General features: G+C 38.5%; 1 protein-coding gene across 2 annotated transcripts in view; it reads left to right on the forward strand.

Moving 5' to 3' along the window:
• The first annotated feature begins 264 nt into the window (after positions 1-264).
• cped1 (cadherin-like and PC-esterase domain containing 1) overlaps positions 265-20,627 on the forward strand; it is a 38,949-nt gene continuing 18,586 nt past the window's right edge. The window contains exons 1-14 of one of the 2 annotated variants that reach the window (XM_079454537.1): positions 265-901; positions 6,394-6,565; positions 9,576-9,670; positions 10,297-10,378; positions 11,755-11,839; positions 12,342-12,498; positions 13,691-13,821; positions 14,359-14,431; positions 14,778-14,945; positions 15,163-15,267; positions 15,677-15,822; positions 16,565-16,635; positions 16,778-16,964; positions 18,614-18,782. In XM_079454537.1, coding sequence (XP_079310663.1) covers positions 623-901; positions 6,394-6,565; positions 9,576-9,670; positions 10,297-10,378; positions 11,755-11,839; positions 12,342-12,498; positions 13,691-13,821; positions 14,359-14,431; positions 14,778-14,945; positions 15,163-15,267; positions 15,677-15,822; positions 16,565-16,635; positions 16,778-16,964; positions 18,614-18,782 — 1,920 coding nt within the window. In that variant the 5' untranslated portion in view covers positions 265-622. Of the gene's footprint in view, positions 902-6,393; positions 6,566-9,575; positions 9,671-10,296; positions 10,379-11,754; positions 11,840-12,341; positions 12,499-13,690; positions 13,822-14,358; positions 14,432-14,777; positions 14,946-15,162; positions 15,268-15,676; positions 15,823-16,561; positions 16,636-16,777; positions 16,965-18,613; positions 18,783-20,627 lie in introns of both variants that reach the window. The other variant, XM_079454536.1, reaches the window with a different exon arrangement.

Raw genomic sequence — 20,627 nt, forward strand, 5'->3', positions numbered from 1 at the left:
AAATATGCGTTTTTACGTTTTAATGACGCGTAAAGGTACGTCTAAAAGTTTAATTGAATGCGCCTTTGTGCGAGTGCGCTCATAGACCTTTAGGCAGAAAGTAAAATGCGCTCTTATGTGACTTTGGACAAAGGCGTCTGTCTACTCAATACATGTAAGTGTTACCCACTACTAAAAATAATCGCAGGATTGCGTCCTGTGAAGGTTCGAGAGTTTAGCACGACTTGAAAGCGTTTTGACACGGGGAGGCAGGCGCTTTCTGACAGTGCGTGTCTGTGAAGGAGGCGTACCGTTCAGTCATGAGGTTCCGCTACTCGGGACTGTTTTTAATAAACCGTGGGGCTCGGAATTGAAAAGAAAGACGACTTTGGGGAACTTTTGTCTTGGTTTTGGATTCTGTAAAAGTAGGAATTACAACCGCCGCACATATAAATGGTTAAAGGGGTCTGTATATAAAGCAAGATGCATCGTGTTTAAACCACTCCAGATGACACATTACTATGGTATAACGTTGTCTGTCGAATATGCGCGCTTTACGCGTTGGGTTCCAGAGGCGCGCGTCTGAGCGCAAGAGCGCGGTGTGATCCGGAGCGATGATGCGGGGTCCGTATGCACATTCCGAATGGTATGTCTTTTGACTTTATCCAGACACATTTCTGCAGAAGTGGGAATGTTTTTCCGTGGAATCTGGACGCTGCGTCGGAGGTGTTGCACGGGACCCCTGTTGCTCCTGGGGATAGCGGTGGGTCTCTTGTACCACACTGTGGATCGGAACGGAACCGAGTTCAAGAACGATCAACGGGTCCAAATGAATAAATCGGTGATGTTTGATCACAATCTGCTTCTGAGGAACCCCGAGAGACTCGCATCTCTTCTTGAGACATCACAGAATTATGGTTTTGTAAGTACTCTATACTCTTGCGTAATAACTACTTTTATCATAATGTGTATGTGTAGATGTAATTCTAAATGTAATAATTCCAATGATTTTACATGATGCATTTGGATCTCGAAGACTTTATTATACAGAAATGTTAAGACTGCTGGGTTGGGATGTATTCTCCCTCCGCCCCTTCACCATGAAACCGCTGGTTAAAAATAGCCAGTTTTGTTTATTTATGATGGGTGTCTTTGTTGGGGGTATTTTTGGAGAAGACTCAAGGCCTGACATTCATTGGTTTAGGAGACCACATGATGGAGTTATTTTTGATTGACATCTATATTCGTTTCGTCAGTACAGCATGATTCGAGGAGAGATGCCAAGAATAAAGAACGGCTGTCATGTTGGATACCTGGCTATTATTTATGACTTCTGTCTGGGAGGGGAGTGGGAAATGGGACAAGAGAGAGGAGCATGAAGAAAAAATGAAGGTGCAAAGGCTGAAAGTGAGTGAGATTTGAGGAACAGATATAGGGTCAGTGATGCAGAAGAATGAGGCAGGCAAGCAATGTGAGGTGAGAGAGGTTTAAGCCAGAGATGCAGTGGTGTGCTGCCGATAATCCCATGCTAAATAACTCAAAGCAGGAAGTATACACTGTGAACCATGACAGCTGTCCTCAATCAGCTGTTAGTGAGCTGTGCTTGAGCGTATGTGTGTGTGCGTGCTTGCTGCTTGGATAGAGTTATCACTCTGAGGCACCCTAAGTACCTCTCCGGAGTGCTGTGGGAGCGGACTGTCCCGTAGACTGTCTGGTGCTGCTGTATGAATAGTCATGAACAAATAACGGTGTGAGACAGAAAATCGGAATATTAGGAATTGGCTTGTATACAACGTTGACTAAAACTATTAAAATATTTGTTAAACTGAAATTGGAAAAAAATATTTGGCTGAATATTATTTGAAAAACGAACTTATCGAAAATAAAAATGTACTGAATGTCCTTCGGCGTATAAGCCGAGGCACTAAAATTGTTTCCTAAAAATGAGTAAAAGTAAAACATAAAACAAAGTAAATCTATGTAGTAACAAATGAATATGACAAAACAAATATACAAAAAGAAGAGCTAATTTAAAACATTAATAAAACTGAAACATGAAAACTATAATAACTTTTTTCATAGAAACGTGTCTGTGTGACGGCTTTCTTGTGACGAAGTAAAATATACTAAATATATATAAATATATCACCAAATTATAATAATAATACTTAATGATTATTATGACAAAACTGTCCCATCTTTATGCCTTATACTTATAATCGTATTTTTTTATAAGCAAACCTTGCATTCTTCTGAAACACAAAAGCAAATGTTAGTGACTCATCCACCTCAAATTCGTTCCAACAAAAATCCTTCATGTTCAGAATGACATAAGGGTGGATAAATGACAGAAATGTCCTTTCATAATGTATTGTGTACTTTAAAATGTCCTTTTTCCACTCCCCAGCAAAAGTGGTACAATAATCATCATGATGTTTGTATTACATAATATATGTTTACAAGCGGCATTTACCGCACGTACTGTTTTCCCACAAACCTATGCTGTCTCGTTGCCCCAGGACACCAATGGGAGACGCTCATTTATGTTAAAACAAAGTCACTTCTCTGTCTGTTCACTTGAGAGACTGGAGTCTCCCTGGTTCTGATCCAGAGTCTCACGGTTTCATTCATTCCCACTTCCACACTTACAGATGATTAACTCGGAGTTTACACACTAACACTTTGTCATATGAATAACTGCATTGATGTCGCCATGCGGAGGTCTAACATTAACCTCACCATGCAGTGTATAAATGTGACTTTATTAGCGAGTGAAATGATATCGAGTGACGGTAACATTTTGTTCAGTTTTTGAAATAATAAATGCGTCAAGAAACTTTAAAAAGTATTCATATATATACAAACTTTTTAATGATAAACAAAAAAAAGACATGTAACGTCGAACCCCTGCTATCGGGAGATGCAGTTTCCTGCCGTCGAGCACATGCAACTATATTAGGCCTGTGGTTGCAGGCACAATTGAATGCTCCTTGTGTCCGTTGTAGTGCACTTCAAGTATGCTGACAGTTTATTGTTTACTGTTTCTTTACTGATTGGAGAGAGCAAGTACATTGCAAGCACGCTGCCTTTGTGCGCCATGTATTGCGTTGTTGTGTAGGGTCTGGATGCAGCACAGAGGCATGTTTTGTATATGCGTCTGATGTGGTTTGCTTCAAAAGATGTGTGTAGGAGAGACGGAAAAGAGTATTTTTATATATGGGGGGCTTAGGGCAGCTATGATTAACCTCTGAACCCTTTACACCGGAGCCTGTGGTAACAGAACCCTGAGTGGTAGAGAGTACGAGAGAGAGAGAGAGAGAGAGAGAGGGGGTATTTGTGGAGGAGGAGGAAGAAAGAGGCAAGAAAAGGAAAAACAAGGAGAAGTTTGTGGGGGAAATGTTGAATAAAATGTTGAGCCAACGCCAAATCTTTAGCCAAGCAAACTATTCATTCGGCGTGGACAAGTAGAGTGTTCGAGGTCTTTGCTGAATACTAACAGAAGCCACATTTTGTCTGCCCTCCCTCCACATTCAGAGCGCTCCCTTGAAGTGAAGGACTTGTTCGGTTAAACTGACACAGATGTGAGTTGCACAACTGAAATATTGACTTTGGTTTATGGGACCGTTGTGTTCTTTGCATTGAAGAAAGTTTTTTAAGAAGAATTCAAAGATTTTTTTGAGTTTTTTTGGATGAACGTTTACGTGTAGTTTTGAACATTGATGTCTAATAATGATGGTAATTTAGTTTGTCCTTCCACATTGCTGACGTAAGGAACCAGATCAGGGTTTTTGAGATGGTAATGGTATGTTGGCACAAGCACTGAACTCTTCGAGTGTTACTCAGACCACACACATAAACGTCTTGATATTTTACTCCGGCTTTACCAGGGACTAGGCAGTCCATTCCATCCGAGACCTTGAAGTATTTGGTTCTGATGGAGAAATAAGTATTTGGCATACATGAACTTCCTCAATAATGATGTACAGGTTGCGGTAACAGATATTATTTCATAGATATGGTCTGCTTTGTGGTAAAATAAAAACATGTGGTACTATGGTATATCATGGTATATCGTCTGACTACTTACAGTTACACTGGTTAGGTTTTCTGTATAGTATCTCTCGGGGTGGTCTAGCCTGTATTCTGTCTTGGTCAGCTGTGTATATGTTAGTGTATTTATTGGGTCACGAGGCATGTGAGGATTAAGTTTGACTGAGTGCAGGTGTTGCTATCTGTTTTTACGCTGTAGTAGACGCACGTAAACACAAAAACCCATGAATACATATTATGTGTATAAAGTACAAGATGTTTGTTTCTTTCTGTGTTTTTTCTGTACAATGTGTTTCCATAAAGGTAATGACTCTCGGTGTCAGGAGGTTGGCCTTTAAAGATAGTAGTATTATTTTTAGTCCCAACTCTTTGGTATTTAGTTACACACGTACCAAAACAAGGTCATACGTCTCTGACACAATCACTAAAAAAAACTAACACTTTGACATATTGGCATAATCAATACCCACAGTTTTCAATATGTCCAGCTCCCGCCTGTTTCAAACCAAGCTCTTCCTTTTCCAAATTGACGGCAAAAGAAAAGAACACCTTCACAAAAGCGTGCATTTCAATTTCCTCTGTGACGTGACCGCATTTCCAAAGATGTACCAGAAGACTAAATTAACATTTATACGGTACATGTACATGCGATTATCATCTCCTGTTTATACGAGGTGGGAATTAAGGGATGGTTTCTGGAGAAGACTTAATGTTTTGTGTAGCTGATTTCATTTCAGACCTTATTAAAGTTAATGCATCAATCTGTTCCCACTGCTCTTTGAGTTATGTGGTTCTCTCTTTCTTCCGACTTCTATTTCATTTCCCTTTATTTGCATGATACTTTTCTCATTGGCTGTTATTACTTGCTTTGAGCGCTGGCCTGTTTTGGTTGTGCTCTAATGAAGTAATGATGTTTGCGACGTGAACGCAGTCCAGTAATTGCATGTTTTAGATTTGCGTTTGTAGCCCGAGGTCTCGGAGATGAGAGGAAGAGGGACAGACTGGGCGATGTGCAGGGGACAGAGAGGAAGTTGCGAAGTATGACTAGAAGGAGTATAAGTATGAATCGCTGCTTGTTTTCATTCTGTGTTGTTAAATGAGAGGGAAACAAATCAGATGTACGTGAGAGGAAAAAAGCATGATTATCAATTCGATTTGTAAAGAAAATGTAAGTGACATCATGGTACTGACAGATTTGAGATTTGGCGTGTTGTGGTTGGTTGCTAAGGTGTTCAAACATTGCTTCATTTTCATTGCTAGGGTGCTTTTAGTGTTTTATTACATGGCCAATACGATTCTTGAGTCTATATGCAGTATGGTCACATCCCTCATTCTTCCGCAAATTGCACGTCAGGCTGCTTTGCAAAGGAAACAAGCTGCTTTAGATGTCATTCGTGTTCGAAGCATAAAATGTGGAGAACGAATCACGCACAAGTTTAAAACTAGGGGGTTACAGGATACACATTGGTAAACCACTGATAACGTTTATTTGGAGACCATTATCAGAGGGCATTAGGACCCTTTCATTAATGTGGCTGAGCTCCCAGATGGAAGCATTTACGAGAAGTACCCCGAAGGAAGACGGAAATTCATTTTATTTTAATCTAATCTTTTTTTGGTCTCTGTGTTTTACTAGAGACTGCATATTGGATATCACGAGTAATGCTACTTGAAATTTACTGGTTTTGTTTTGATGCTTTGCAAACATTAGTACTTCAAAAAGACAAGAGAAAGAAAACAGTACGACAGCTGAAAGGATGAACACAGAATCAGGAAAAGGAAACAGAATCATCCACGCTGAAGGAGAGGAAAACCCTCCCTTTCCTTTTCCAGCAAACGCCTCATCGCAACATAAAATCTGTGTTCTTCTCATGCTGTTACGCAACACAGAATTGAATGCCCACGTGCTTTGTTTGGGAGTGGTTGCTCAGAAGCTTTTAATAAGACTTTTTTTTTTTGTCTTGCTACATGTAGCCAAACTTTCTCAGGGCTAAACTGAAATCTATCTCACAATTCTCCTGTGCGGTAGCCAGCACCTGAAACTCAAAATAAGGCCAGGCTGTTCAGCTCTAATCCTTCTCTAAAAAAACATAGTTCACCCCTCCTTTTTAACCTGATGGCCCACAGAGGTCATTACCACGGTACACTGCGTTATGGGAACTGTAGGATTGCCCATCTGTCTGTCTGATAAGCCTTTGGTGTTGTGATCCACACATGTGACCCGATTTAACTTTCTTGGAGTATCGCTACGAGTATGAATTATGAATGATGATGAATCGGATTGTTGATCACTAAAGCATCACTGTTGCTATCACACATGTTTTTTATTAAGAACATTTACCAAACGTTCTCTTTCTTTCTTAGATGCAACAGTCTAAACGCAGCTGTGCCGGAAAAGCCATTATTCTTACAGGCCAAAACTCTCCAACAGACACTGAGGTCCAGTTGTTCCGGAGAGTCCTCCAGCAGCAGGGGTATCATGTGGACCAGGCCCGGTACGCAGAGACCAGAGCGTCACTCAGACAGGACAGAAGAGGTGAGAAAGGGGAAAAGGTCATGTCAAATGCATTGCATTGTGGGATACGTTTTTGTGCACAGCGTGTTCTGTAACATACTTCTCATTTAGATAGATGTTAAAATATTGTTCATCCAGGTATTTGCAGAATACAGAATTTGCATAGCACGCGCACTTGCACAGTATACTATTTGTATATGAGAGTAGTAGTATACTATTTTTAAACACACACATGCATGCTTTGTGGTGTGTATGGGCTGGAGGGTGGATTGGTTAGGTTCAAATTGGCATATCACAATAAACATTTCTTTCAATAAGATTCTTAAATGGAAAGCAGTATGCAAGTTCTCTATTCTAGGCACACACATGCATGCTTCGTGCTCCATATGGGTTCAGGATGATTGGATATGTTCAAATTACTATACTACAATACTTCATTTTTAAAAAGATTTATACATGCATAGTGAGGTCATGTAACAACCCTGTACACACATGCATGCTTTGTGCTCCAGGTGGGTTCAGGATGATTGGATATGATCAAATTGGCATACTACTATATTAATTTTTTTAATGATTTACACGTGTATGGTGAGGTCATGCAGCATACTACTTTTAATTTGTAAGCAAATATTAAAGCGTACTACATGTTTTTAAAACTAAGCAGTATGCAGGAATTCTGTTTCAGTAACACGTGTATGCCTTGTGCTCAGATTGGCATACTAAAATATGAACAATTCTAATATTTTGGAAAGTGATATGATTTAGACATGCATAGTGCGGTATGACGAATCGTAGCATACTAAAAATAGTATAAAGATTGTACCGTACTGCGGTAGAACACTTACGTTAAGTAGTATGCAATATACAAGAGATGTATCGCAAGTGTTTTGTGTGTGTGTGTGCTATCATGTGAACATATTGTGTTGTGTGTGCATGTGGTTCATGATCATAAAGGATCGCTGTTCCTTTTAACTGTCGGGTAGTTCAGGGGTTAATCTAATGTCCAGCTTAGTTTAAAACACTGCTTCATGGTCTCTGCAGGGATTCTTAATACCTTCCCACAGGTCCGTGTAGTAAACTGCTCCTGTTCGTCTACAGTAAACATAGATTTGTATTGATACTAAAACCTCCTATCGCCACACAATGAGATGTCAAATATGGAAATAAAAGATAAATAGACATTTAAAAGAAAACTGCATGTTGCGTGAGGATCGGAGCAGGTGTTTGTTTGCAAACAAGGACAGGTTGTCAACAGCTGTCTGTCATTTAGATGGACGAGCAAGCCTGCCAACCACACGCTGCCGAGAACAAAAAGAATTATAGGTCATCAGGGCAACAGCTCCTGCCCAGAAGCACACACATGTACAGGGACTAAATAAAACCGTCTCCAATCTTAATGCCGAGAATGCTGGGAGCATCGGTGAGGTTGCCAACGCTGTTCCATTTCTGGCACATTAAACAGCTCTGGTAGCGTTCGTGTGTAGTGTTTAATCGTAGATTCACATGCGGTGACAGTAATGGAGACATTTATTTAACAAAGTGCTGCTTGGTATGTAGCAGCAATGGCGGCAGACTTGACTTTGGCAACCCTGGAACACTAGATGTTTTTTCCGTTGTAAAGCAGAAATAAGTGCATTGTGTTAAATTAGAAGAATGAACTGTTGACAGCATTAATCGATTGTGTGAATAACACAATGATTTAGTGTTGGAATGTGGTGCCAGGTATCCCATTATTCCCCTTTTGGTATTAAACTACTTCCTGTAGTTTGGACTGGGACTGCACTCGGGCATAAACGTTTGGACTTCATGCCAAATGCACACTAGCCCATTTCCTGAAGTGGTGCTGACTACCAGAATAACTACCAGATGTGCTTTTCCACTTTTTCCCGGTCAAAATTAAAGCAGATTCAGTGGCACAATAACAAGGGTTCGCATTCCGAAACAAAATAGATGCAAACAAATACACACACGTGGATTTAAGTCTATCAAGTTCCTGGATCAACATCCTTTGGTTCAGAAAAAACGAACAAACCTCGAGGAAAGAGGTGCGAGACCGAGGCCTACAAAGCAACAGGACTTCTAGACAGTTTGACCATAACCGAGCATGCCGAGGCAATATTCAGGTAATGAGATAAACAGGTGAAAAATTTGAGGGGCGGGGCCAAAAAGAGCACATGGCCAACAAAACAAACAGAAGCCATGTGCTCAGCCAAAAATGGTACATAACAGGAGCTTCATAATCGCAGTTACTATAGTAAACCTGAAACAGATATTAACAATTGTTGATGAAAATTTGGCAAACAAGTTAATGCAAAAATTTAAAAAGTTCTGTTTTTACTGTGATTTTTGTGCACTTTCTGACTTTGGTCGTCGTCTTTTTATAATGTTTATGAATCTCACTAGCGCCTTTTATCCAATTTTTATTTCGCTTTGTTAACCATGGCAAGAAGCTTTTGAAGGCTCGCAGTTTTCTACTTGTAAGGACACATGAAATGAGCCGTCACGTGGCTTTAAGTATCCTGTTTCAAGGGAACAGATTGTATTGTGACTATAGCTGACTAATTGGACCGCTGGACCTCTGGTCCTGATTTTTGGGTATTAAAGCAAGACTCATAAATCATCCAGATTTACATTGAGTGGCGATGTAGGGGCTACGTTTCTTTGATGTCTTGATCGAAACCATGTATGTCCTTTCTTTAAACTTTATAATTTCCTTTCGTGCAGTTTTAGTTTAAAAATGCAAAGTAGTGGAAGGCAATCTTTTCTATCAAAAGGAAAATTGGCTGCGCCTCGCCTCGCCTCGGTTTCTTCCTGGCTGCCCCAGTGTTGCGTAATCCGCTTTTGTCCTCCTTTTTAAGTTTCTGACCATCTTTATCTCAAGAGTTAAGACTTTATACATCTTCCTTTGTCTAGTTCTTTTTTACTTTTCTATAAAAATGATTGTGTGTCTAGTCATCTGTTTTGGCAAACTTAGCCTATATTGCTCACACCATGTTTTATCTCTTGCGGAAATTCCTCTCTTTGAATACAGATGGAAAAGACTGGTCTGTTTTTGTGTGTCTAAAGGGCTCAGAAAAAAGTTGCCTGCGAAAAATCAACTTTGCTCCTCCTCAGTACCACCAGAGGGTAAGACCGCCCATTTCTTTTTGCTTAATAAACACACGCCCAATGCTTTTAAAGATTTCCCTTTATAATACAAAAGGATGGATTATAGTTTGTAAAGGAGCAGATCTAAAACTTTGGTAGAAAATATTTCTGAAGCTCTTTCCACATGCTTCTTATTAGAAATGCATGTGAAATAAAAGCTGGTTAATGATTTAAAGGGAATGTTTATAAAAACAGAGTAAAGTAGGAACACGCCGTCACAACATTCCAGCATCCTGAACTGTGAGCTCACGCTCTGAAAACTCTCCCACAAGATTCATTGCAGGCCTTGTATTTTTTAATAATTTACGTGCAACCTGTGTTTAGTATTGCATTTAAAACGATAGCATTTGATTTAGGTCATATGCCTTTAAATATCTCAGCTGTTGTGAGTATCCTGGGCCAGTTTTAGTTCTGGACATCATCCAAGAACAACTGCTACTCACCGTCTCCGTATTTAAGACATTCCCGTTCAGCTTCTGGTCGTTCCCAGGGGATCTTATGGAATTATTAAAGGGCATCTTTTAAAATATTGTTTAAACGCTGTGTTTTGGTGGTGCTCTTTTATCTTTGACCTCTGATCCCTCTGCGGTCAAATCTCATCACAGGTTAACATTATACCAGCGTTTTCTGGTGCCTTTCTGGACATGGGCGGAGTCTGCCGGTTTTTGACTGACAGCAAGTTAGCAGGTGAGCTGTGCCAAGTAGAAATCTTCCAGGAATGTCTTTAGGACTAAAGATGTGGATTTTGGACCATTAGGCATTCAAGAGACGGATTACCCCAAAAATATATATTCGGTCGTCATTTACTCGTACTTGAAAACAAAAGCATACAGTGACTATAGCTTAAATAAGTGTTTGTATTCAGAATACTCAGATATTGTATTCTAAATCTTGTGAAACCATACCATAATTCTCAGTGACAATTGGACAAACATTAAAGTCATTTTTCTCAGGAAGATTCTGCCTCTTTTTAATATTTTGAATGAAAGTTCCTTTGATCAGTAAACTGAGATAAAAAACAACAACGTTGAAATACTTTGAATGAAGAGCGGTCGCTATTTAATGCAACATCCAGTCAGTCATTGTGTAGTACTACTGTGTACATAACAAAATCACCAAAATGAAGTGTATTCATCTCTGTAATTACTTCTGAAAGGTCTGTGTCAGGGGTGGGGTTTACGGTTTAGTAAATATCTGCTAAATATCAAAACCTTAATGCACAGCATCAATGGCATTTAATAACCCAGCACGGCTATTTTAATATCGGCAAGTAATCTCAAAGTAGTCTGTAACTTTGAGAACACCTTATTTATAAAGCAAAGCCCTTTGAAGTAGATCCTACTTATTTAAATTAGCTTCTTAGAGCCAATAATGGTCATCACCTCTGGACGACCTCCGAGACCAAGAACTGTGCCCACGTTTTGTGACCGTCAAATAATGACCGATTTTCACCCGCTGCCCCAAGAAGCTGGGCGAGAACGCCCAGCTTCTGCAATGAAGCCTTTGTTTTGGTCTCTGAAACAATATTGTCTTTCCTGTTGGACCGGCGCCCACAGAAACACAGGCAATTGAGTCCTGGTGTTAAGGGTTCGGGGGGAAAGTTTGTGTCCTTTTTATAATCATATCTGAAGGCCGGCATGCTGTGCATAAACACAGTGACCATGCTGAATGTAAACATCCCACACCAAGCTAAGATGCTGATATTTTACATCCATTGTTTGTTAGGTTTTGGGGATTGAAACAGGCCTTTGCTTTTCCAAGGCTCTCTGGTTTGGTGTGTGGGTTAACTTGAATGTTGTCTACATAAAAGCAGTATTTACACACTCATACTTTAAATTCCCCTTACATATACAGGATCTGTTACTGAGACAATCAGACAATATGTGATAAAGTGCTAAGAAGGCATTATGAAACACTGACAGTGTCTGGAAGTCGTCGTGGAAAGTATGGAAGTAGCTGTGGTTTACAGGTCCAGATGGCTGGAGCATGTGTGTCTTTCTCACAGAGAAAATACTTGTGTCTGAACTCTGACTCTCTCTCTTGCCTTCTGCTTTTCATCTCAGGAGTGATATTACCCATCGTCCCATCTGCCTGCGCTTCATCCGCGCCATCCCAAGACGGCATTCCGTACACCGTAACAGCTGAACGGTCAGTTGTGTCACCGCAATGGCAAATTTCTCTTGCTTATGGAAATAGTTTTATTTAAAACATGGATTGATACTAAATTCTGCCTTGTATTGACTAAGCCGATATACAATAAATGGACAATCACAGACAGTATTATAAATCGATACAATATTATAAATACTGTTTTGGCATCAAAACATTTCATAGAACTGGAAAATGAAAAACCTATTCACCATTTTTGGCTGAGTAAATAAAAAAGCAGATTTACATTTAGTCATTTAGGAGACGCTTTTATCCAAAGCGACTTACGAAGAGTTCAGGTAGCAATAAGCGATATGTCACACAGGAGCAATAATACAATAGGTGCTATAGTTACTAGTATTGTTAAAGTTACTAGGGTTAGTGTACATTTTATTTTTCATTCGTCTGTCAAGTATTCACAGAAGAGGTGGGTTTCAAGTAGTGAATTAATGGTCCTAATGTGTTGTGTGTATATTAATGTAGTTGCAATTGTATCTCGCAGGACAAAGCCAATCAAAGGCGGAAATTCAGACAATCACAATTTCAACGCCACTGTGAACATATACGTCCTGGTTACCTCTGCAACACCGTTGATAGCGTTTATCCACCGCACAGTCCTGGTCAAAACCCACCTGGCCAAAAATAGTTATGCCACTGAGGTAAGAAAACATCTTCCTGAAGATCAAAGACCATGGGTCATTATCATAGAACACATGAAAAAATGACATACCTTACATGTTAAATGCTAAATTCATAATCTCACCACTAGAATCTCTACATTTATGCACTTGCCAAATGCTTTTATGCGAAGCATTAATGCGATGTCGCTCTTTGGTAAATGAGAACTTGTGTAACACTCAACATTCATAAGAAATGAAATATTGCACGATCTTTCTTAGATACCTTTTAGCTGTTTTGACAAGAGTCTACATTTCAAATCCGATCACACTGTCTTGTATTCCTGCTTAGATCTCTATGCAGTTTGTTAAGTAATGATATTTGTCAGGGCTCTACAGTTGTGAAACGCTGCTCTCTTTGCAATTAAACTGTGTTTGTGTGAGACGCCAGATTTATTAAGAGGCTGCGGAGTCTTATAAACAGCTGGAAGGCACATTCGGATCAAATGAAAGGCAGAAGATACTGAGTCTCATGGGTTGATATAACAACCTGACAAACAAGCAGATGACTATAAAGCCTATAAAGTCGTTCATTTCTGGTTTGTGGTGTATAATGCATGTGTTTGTAAGCAATAGAGCTACAAACAGTGTGTGTCTGTTTCTGTTTACAAAGCTAAATGTTGTGGACAGTTTTGTCCCGATGAAATTAGTTAAATACCTTCCTTTGGGAAAATTGAGATTAATAAACATGATTAATACATTTGTTTGCGATTGGTTAGGGTTTGATATGCGTGTTTGGTCTGGCCGCATCTATGGTATGTTCACATCTAGATAGCCTAGTGTGTGTGTTTGTGTAATGTTGCTGTGTACAAATATTTGTTGTAGTTTTGAATATAAAGGCGTCTCGCTCATGTCAAATTGAAAACTGTTACTATAGTGGACTCTACTGGCACAATCGTGTCATTACACCTCGGTTGAGTTCAACTTCCTATGATGTCACATTGTTCACCGTGCAATGGAACAGTTTCTCTCACATGATCACATAAAGCAGTGAGAGAAAGCTGGACAACTTTACTGTATATGTGTGTGTGTGTGTGTGTGTGTGTGTATATATATATATATATATATATATATATATATATATATATATATATATATATATATATATATATATATATATAATAGCATATATAACATGTATATGGGGAATGATTTACACTTTTTTTTCTCTCAGCTGCAGGTGTTCTTTAGAAAGATGCTGGGTCCTGTTATCTCCAATCAGGCTCGTGTGCACATGAAACATGTGGTCAGTCAAATCCTGAGAGCTGCTTTATTAACTACGCAGGAGAGCACAGCCTCACCCAGGTCTCTCTCTCTCTCTCTCTCTCTCTCTCTTTCTCGTTCATTATTATAGATTCATGTCTGTAGGCATCCAAACACACTTTGCATGGATCCCTTATTAGACAATTAATTTTAATCAAGGAGTTGCTTATTATTAAATGATGATGTTAATGTGATGGGTGTGTTAGATTGGAGGGACGTCTAAAATGTGTAGCGTCTGGGTCCCATTCAGAACCTACATAGAAAATTGACTGTATTGCACTTTTAACAAGCATTATTTGATTTGTTTATAATGTTTAATTCATGCAAACAACGACATTTTTTATTTCCCAAAAGGACGATATATTTGTGCTCATGGGACTTGTTTTACATTTATCTTGGTTTTTCTTTTTTTTAAATGTTGCATTGTTTGATGTTTTTTAAGACTATAATCTCACCATAATGTATGTCAACGCTCAACGCACACACACTTGTTTAGGAACCTTTTTAACACACTTTGTATGTATACGATACATTATGGGTTCGGTTTTGTATAGTTGTGTGTGTTTGTGCTTCCCACAGGTGTCTGCTCTGCTTTCAGTTACTGACCTTCACATTGCATTATAATGCCTCTCTCCATCCGGTGGTGGTAAAGGTAAATATGATTTACAGCTTTCAGCTAAAATCCCTCAAAATAAAGTCAGGACACTGTCTCTTTAAAGATTCAGTGATATGTGAGATGAGCAGATCATTTATCTCCTTCAAACAGCATATCTGTGTGGTGAAGTGATTTCCCTTTTCTGCTCCTAGACTTTTTTGTCTCCATTTTAAACGTACTTTATGTTTAATTGTACGTTTTTCCTGTTCTGTACCTTTTTTAGACGAAAGACGTTATGTGATTTCAAACCTGGTTAACTTGGCCACTAGATGGTAGCATATCTATACACACTCATGCTCTTGTTGTTTCATGATTGTTGAAGCATCTCATCTTTTCTTCGCAGCTTCGAACAGATCTCCATTTTGACGGTATGTTAGACCCTCACTTTGATGGACAGATCACCAAAGAATACATGCTGGAGGATGTATTGAAACTGCTTTTCCCAGCATGCAATAGTGAGGCAATGGGGGCCGGTCCCTTACTCAGTATAAAGGAACAGAACCAAATAAAGGTTAAACATCACTGCTAGTTTTAATATGATCATACTTATTCTGAATGTATATTATTAAGCATATGTATTTATTTAAAAAATCCTAAATAAACAATTTTGCTGTGTATCATGTGAGCAACACTATGATTGTTTTATCTTCTTTGTTATGCAATGTATTTTAGCATGCATATCAACAGTTTCTGTTGTTCCTGTCTAATAATACAAATGTATGCTTCAGCACGGTGGCTGTGATTGGCCGAACAGTCCGTGTCTGCCTCCAGATGAACTTTATTTACTGCAACAGTTTAACCAACACCTCAACACATCAGGGCCTTTTCAACTGGTAAACACGCATCTTATTGCACAAACCCATTTTCTTCACTTTATAAGCACATGATGTCTGTGTGATGCCCATAAAATAGCTAATAATAAAGGGTCTTTGAATAAAATGTGATTAAGATTTTCTATTAGGGGAAGAATTGCCCTTATTTGAAAACACACAGTCATGCAATTATTTGTGGTTTTGGAAGGAAATGCCTGTGTGTTTGTGGCTTCAATTGTGCGATTTTATGTGAAATAAATATGAATGCAGTAGCCTACAAATGGATGTAAAGCAACCACTAGAATGTTACCGTTATCGTTTTAATGAACAGTTGTTCAGAATACTTTGTATTCTTTTTCATAAAAAATATGAAAAAACGTCTTTTTTTTTAATTATAAATAATTAAATGTCATGGTGTGTGTGTTGGCAGCTGTACCCTATATCTCCTCCTGATGATCTCCATCATGATGTAATCCAGAGGTCCCTCGGTGTCCAGGCTCAGGGATGGAGACCAGCTCTCATGGCCCTGCTCCAGGAGCTCAGCCTTTATTACATGAGAAGAAATCAGACCGGACGGTATAACACACACACATATACGTACAAATTCATGTAAACAGATTTGCAGATTCCCCAGATCAACGTCTTGATCTTTATTCAAGTGTTGAGATAAATTGTGCTGCAGGCATGCAAAACTTTTGCAAGGGTCAGTAGATTGTTACAAATAGTTCTGTTACAAAAGTCTTGTTTAATGGTGCCTTTGGGTTATTTCCAGTCCAGTAAAAACATTATTTTTACAGTCTTTCTCCTAGAATTATTCCCAAACCTCCTGAAGTCTTTCTTTTATTTATTCCTTTTATTTTGTTTTGCAAAATTCGCTATCTCTTATGCTCCAGAAAGATGAGGAAAATACCCCTTTTATTCCGTACAATTCCGTACAATTTGTGTCTTTTAAAATCGCCCTCTACTTTCTGATTTTTCATTCTGTCCTGAAGTGGACAATTCTTCAACACATTTTGTTAATGTCATTGAGTGTGTCTGCAAACTGATCCCATGTCCGTCTCAGGTATCTCCACACCTCTTAAATGTGTGTTTTATGTTGAATAGATGGAGTTAAATTGTCTGCATTTGGTTGGCGACGATAAAACTGGCACATGTCAACAATAATATAATGGTTTGGTGCATTTTATGAGTTTGTTAAAATATAATTGAAATACTTGACTTCATAAATAAAAACACTGTGCTAATGTTCCATTTTCCAAACACCTGCATTATTAAAATCATCATATGAAGTAACTGTGCTTTTCCCTTTTTTCAGCAGCTTCCATGACCTAAAAAACCGGGGGCATGGTGAGACGCATCCAGACCAATCTGAAGACAGATCACAAAAAGGTAAGCTGTTGTCTTGACTAGACATCCCATAATGAATTATTCTTACTGCGGTAACATATTTACCTGATCTGAAATATTTTAAGAAGCATATGACATGTAATAAAAAATCTGTGATATGAAATCTGCTTTTTTTGTCCTTTAGGGAGATGTGTTGATCCTCACTTAAGGCAGCTGTACACAGACCCTCCAATGGTCCTGATGCCAGCATTTAACACGTGGGTAAAAGAATACCGAGCCGAGGTTCCTTTTGATGTGATCACCATTCGGATCAGGCCAGAACCGGTCAGTCCACACTGCCACATTCACTTGGATGAACATCGTGGACCCAGGTAAACCTCACACACCCCACTGTAACCACAAACTTAACAGCCAGTCTATTGTAATTTCCTAAATAACCGCATTCATAACATCGTGCTTGAGATGGCACGTTGGAATTAACCAATTAAATGTTTACAAACCAGAGAGCAGATAAATGTATGAACTTATATTAATATGAACACGCAGTGACTTAAGTTATGTAATTTAACATTACGTAAATGCTACGCAAGTTAATTCGACCAAATTATAATCATGGTAAATATTCGCTAATTTCTTTCAGAATATAGAATTAAGATTTAGAAAAAACTTTAATAAATAAAATAGGAGAAAGTGTCGAGGATTTGCAGAGAAAGCTTCATTTTGCTTGACAGCCTGCACGGTGCTGTAAAACACAGCAGGTTTAGCTGGGAATCAATGAACAAAGAGCCTGCCGTACGGTAGTGCCGTCGCTGCTTTTTTCTAGGTAATCAGATCTGGCTTCTTATGTGTCAGCTCAAACTCACCTCAGCATTTGATTGATTTATCAGATTAATTTTTGAATTTGCTTTCCCATGCCTGGCAGGTCACACACACATTCTCAACACACACAATCCCCGATTACAGTCTATTAGACTCTGTAACAGCCTGTAATCTCTAATACTGCCAGAGAAAAACATCTTGCGTATATTTGAAGATGATGGACACATGATTATATCATACATTATTTCTTATTCAATAATAAAAGTTAGGTGTTAAATGGGCTTTTTTATAGTTAGAAATGTTCCAGTTACAGAATAGCCTGTTATTACTATGAATAAATACAAACTGCATATAATCATTATTAAAGAATACGGAGTTCAGAATTATTTTAATCGATTTAGATTTGACATAAAACAACAAAAATATTATTTTAATTATATTTTGTTGGGCTGTCAAACAATTAATCGTGATTGATCGCATCCAGAATAGAAGTTTGTGTTTACATAATATATTTGTGTACCGTGCATATTAATTTTGTATTTATAAACACAAAAACATAATCATACATGTATATATTTAGGAAATATTTAAATGTATTTATTTATATATACCAATCATTTAAATATTTTTCTTAAATATACACATGCATTTGTATCCGTTTATAAATACAACATTATGCACAGTACACAGACATGTATTATATAAAAACAAACTTTTATTCTGAATGTAATTAATCACAATGAATCACCCCTGATTTTTATATAAACAATTTTATTATTTATTATAACATTTTATAATTTAATATTTAGTTTTTTTATAAACCTGTTGTTAAATTTCACTGAATGAATCAAGGAATCAGCAAACTCCTTATTATTGTAATTTTTTTACATCTGGTAAAAATAATTCCCTAAGAAAAACAACTGCATATACTTTTTACCTTAATGTGTCTGAAAAATAGTTGAAAACAATTATAGAAAGCAGAGAGTTTCCGGGCCACCGTCCCGTTCTTAAGGTTTGGTGAATGCACAGCTTTATTTAGAAGTGAGCGAGGGGGTCACCTGTTGATCTATACCCAGTTTAATCCACCCTAATCCTCCTCCCTGTCACAACACGAATAACCCCAAACTGAAATGCATGCATTGGGTGTACGCATGCAACCGGGTACGCCGAGTTCCTCAGAACTCTCCTCTGTTTCCTTCAGGATGGCGAACTACCCCGTCGGCCTGGGCAACAGCAGAATCAACATTCTGATGACGGACGAATCAGCAGCCGAGCCCGTCGTCATGACGATATACACTCTGCATATATACCGTGAAAGCAGGCCCAGCCTGCCAATGTTTGATGACTATGTGATGTGCAGCTTTGTGCAGGTACGCGAGACAAACCTTCACACACACGTGCACGCTCATACATGCACCTCCCCAGAGCTCAAAGCCAGGCACACATCTCTAAGAAGAATTTGTCAGCATGCTTGTGAAGGAGAGTTCATTCTGACCCTTTGATCTCGTAAATTGACTTTAAAAATGTCCAAGATATTCCAGACTGCTCATTCGTCCAGCCCTTTTCTATAGTCTTGATGCAAAATGTTACGCAAGAATGAATCCAGATGATTTACACATTGGGATTTGGGTTTGTGCCATGTCTTTTGAATGCAAATCTGATCCCCTTCCCAAAATTATCCTCAATAGCCAACTAATAATAACATTATAATTTATAACAGCCATCATTAAAGGAAATACTTTGAAATAAACGAGTTACTTTATTGCCCGTATATAGTTTTGTAAAGGCATGTGTATATAATATGCATATGTTTAAAAGCATATTGTGAGCCTGCTATCACGGTAACTGTAAGTAGGCAAGTAGATGTACACACACACACATTTACTACACACTATTCAAGGATAAAAACATAAGAGAGCTGCTTTAATCATGCAAGAAAGCTTAGTTTTCGGTCGGTTCTCTCTCTCTTACTCGCACACATCGTCACTTTCTTCCTCATGGATGTTCAGGTTTCAGTGGAAGCTGATAGCACTGATCATAGACTTGTGGAGACTGACAGCGACTCATATTGTGTGCATGTGTTTGTGCAGTATTCATGTTGGTTTATATTGTGTATTGGTTGAACGCATGCTCTACTAGATCAAAGTGATTTAACGGAGAATGACAGAAGGAGTAAATGAGAAAGAGATTTAGGAACGGTATAATGAGAGTGTTTTATGGCTGTGATTCTACTGCAATGAAGGTGAAGACAGAAGCATGAAAAAAACGTCTGGAGCTCAGACGACGTGAACAACTGCTTTTTCGTTGTTGTTTATGAAGCATAACAAGGTTATATGTGAGATTAAAGTGTTTTTCAGTTTAAGATGAAAAGGAATTGTGAATTTCCAAAGCCAGCAAGTGATTTGATCAAGATTTTTTAATAGATTCAAGAAATAGTTTTCATTGTTTTCTGCTCTTCAATCCTCAACGCATCTGACATGACATTCCTTCATTCATCTTCTTCGGTCCCTGAAGAAGATGCTTGGAATCCTGAAGGCAGGCTTGGAATCGAGCATTTTATCACGTTTGCTGTCGGAAACAAATCAAACGTTGGCCTTAGTTGAAAATTCAAAGAAATGCATAACTAATTTTATTTAATTTCCTTCAATACACTATTGCAACAAACGGTTCACTCCACCCCTCCCTTTCGAAGCACTACGGTGGCTGACACACAACTAAGTCGTCATGTTATGGCTTCTTTCCCGAAGGAGATAACTACGTATTTACGAAACGTGCTCTTTAGGGCTGCTAGTTCCATTCAAGGGGACCCGCGGTGTATGTAGATCGAGATAGCTTATTCTAAGGTTATTAAAAACATTATGCTTCATTATTTAAGGTATATTGCATTTTTGTCAAATGATCCTCCAAAAAATTACACGTTTAAATTATAAAAAACACATTGCTACTGAATGTTCTTAAAAAGTTACACAAACAATGTAAAAACAACATTTTCATAATGTTTAGCTTACGTTATTGATAAAATGTGTAACATAAAAGCATGAATTTCTTTCGAGAACTTTAAGAGAACTTTTACAGAATGCAAGTCGTTTCCTGTTTGAGTGGCAATGCATAAAACACAGCAACCTTCGTTCTCACGCGTTAACATGTGACACCCGGAGCATGTCGCTGGCCTTCCATCGTCTGCTGTGGAAAGCGTTAGTGGACAGGGATGTGGA

The sequence above is a fragment of the Barbatula barbatula genome, assembly GCF_947034865.1.
Source record: "Barbatula barbatula genome assembly, chromosome: 4".
In the NCBI taxonomy this organism is placed as follows: domain Eukaryota; kingdom Metazoa; phylum Chordata; class Actinopteri; order Cypriniformes; family Nemacheilidae; genus Barbatula; species Barbatula barbatula.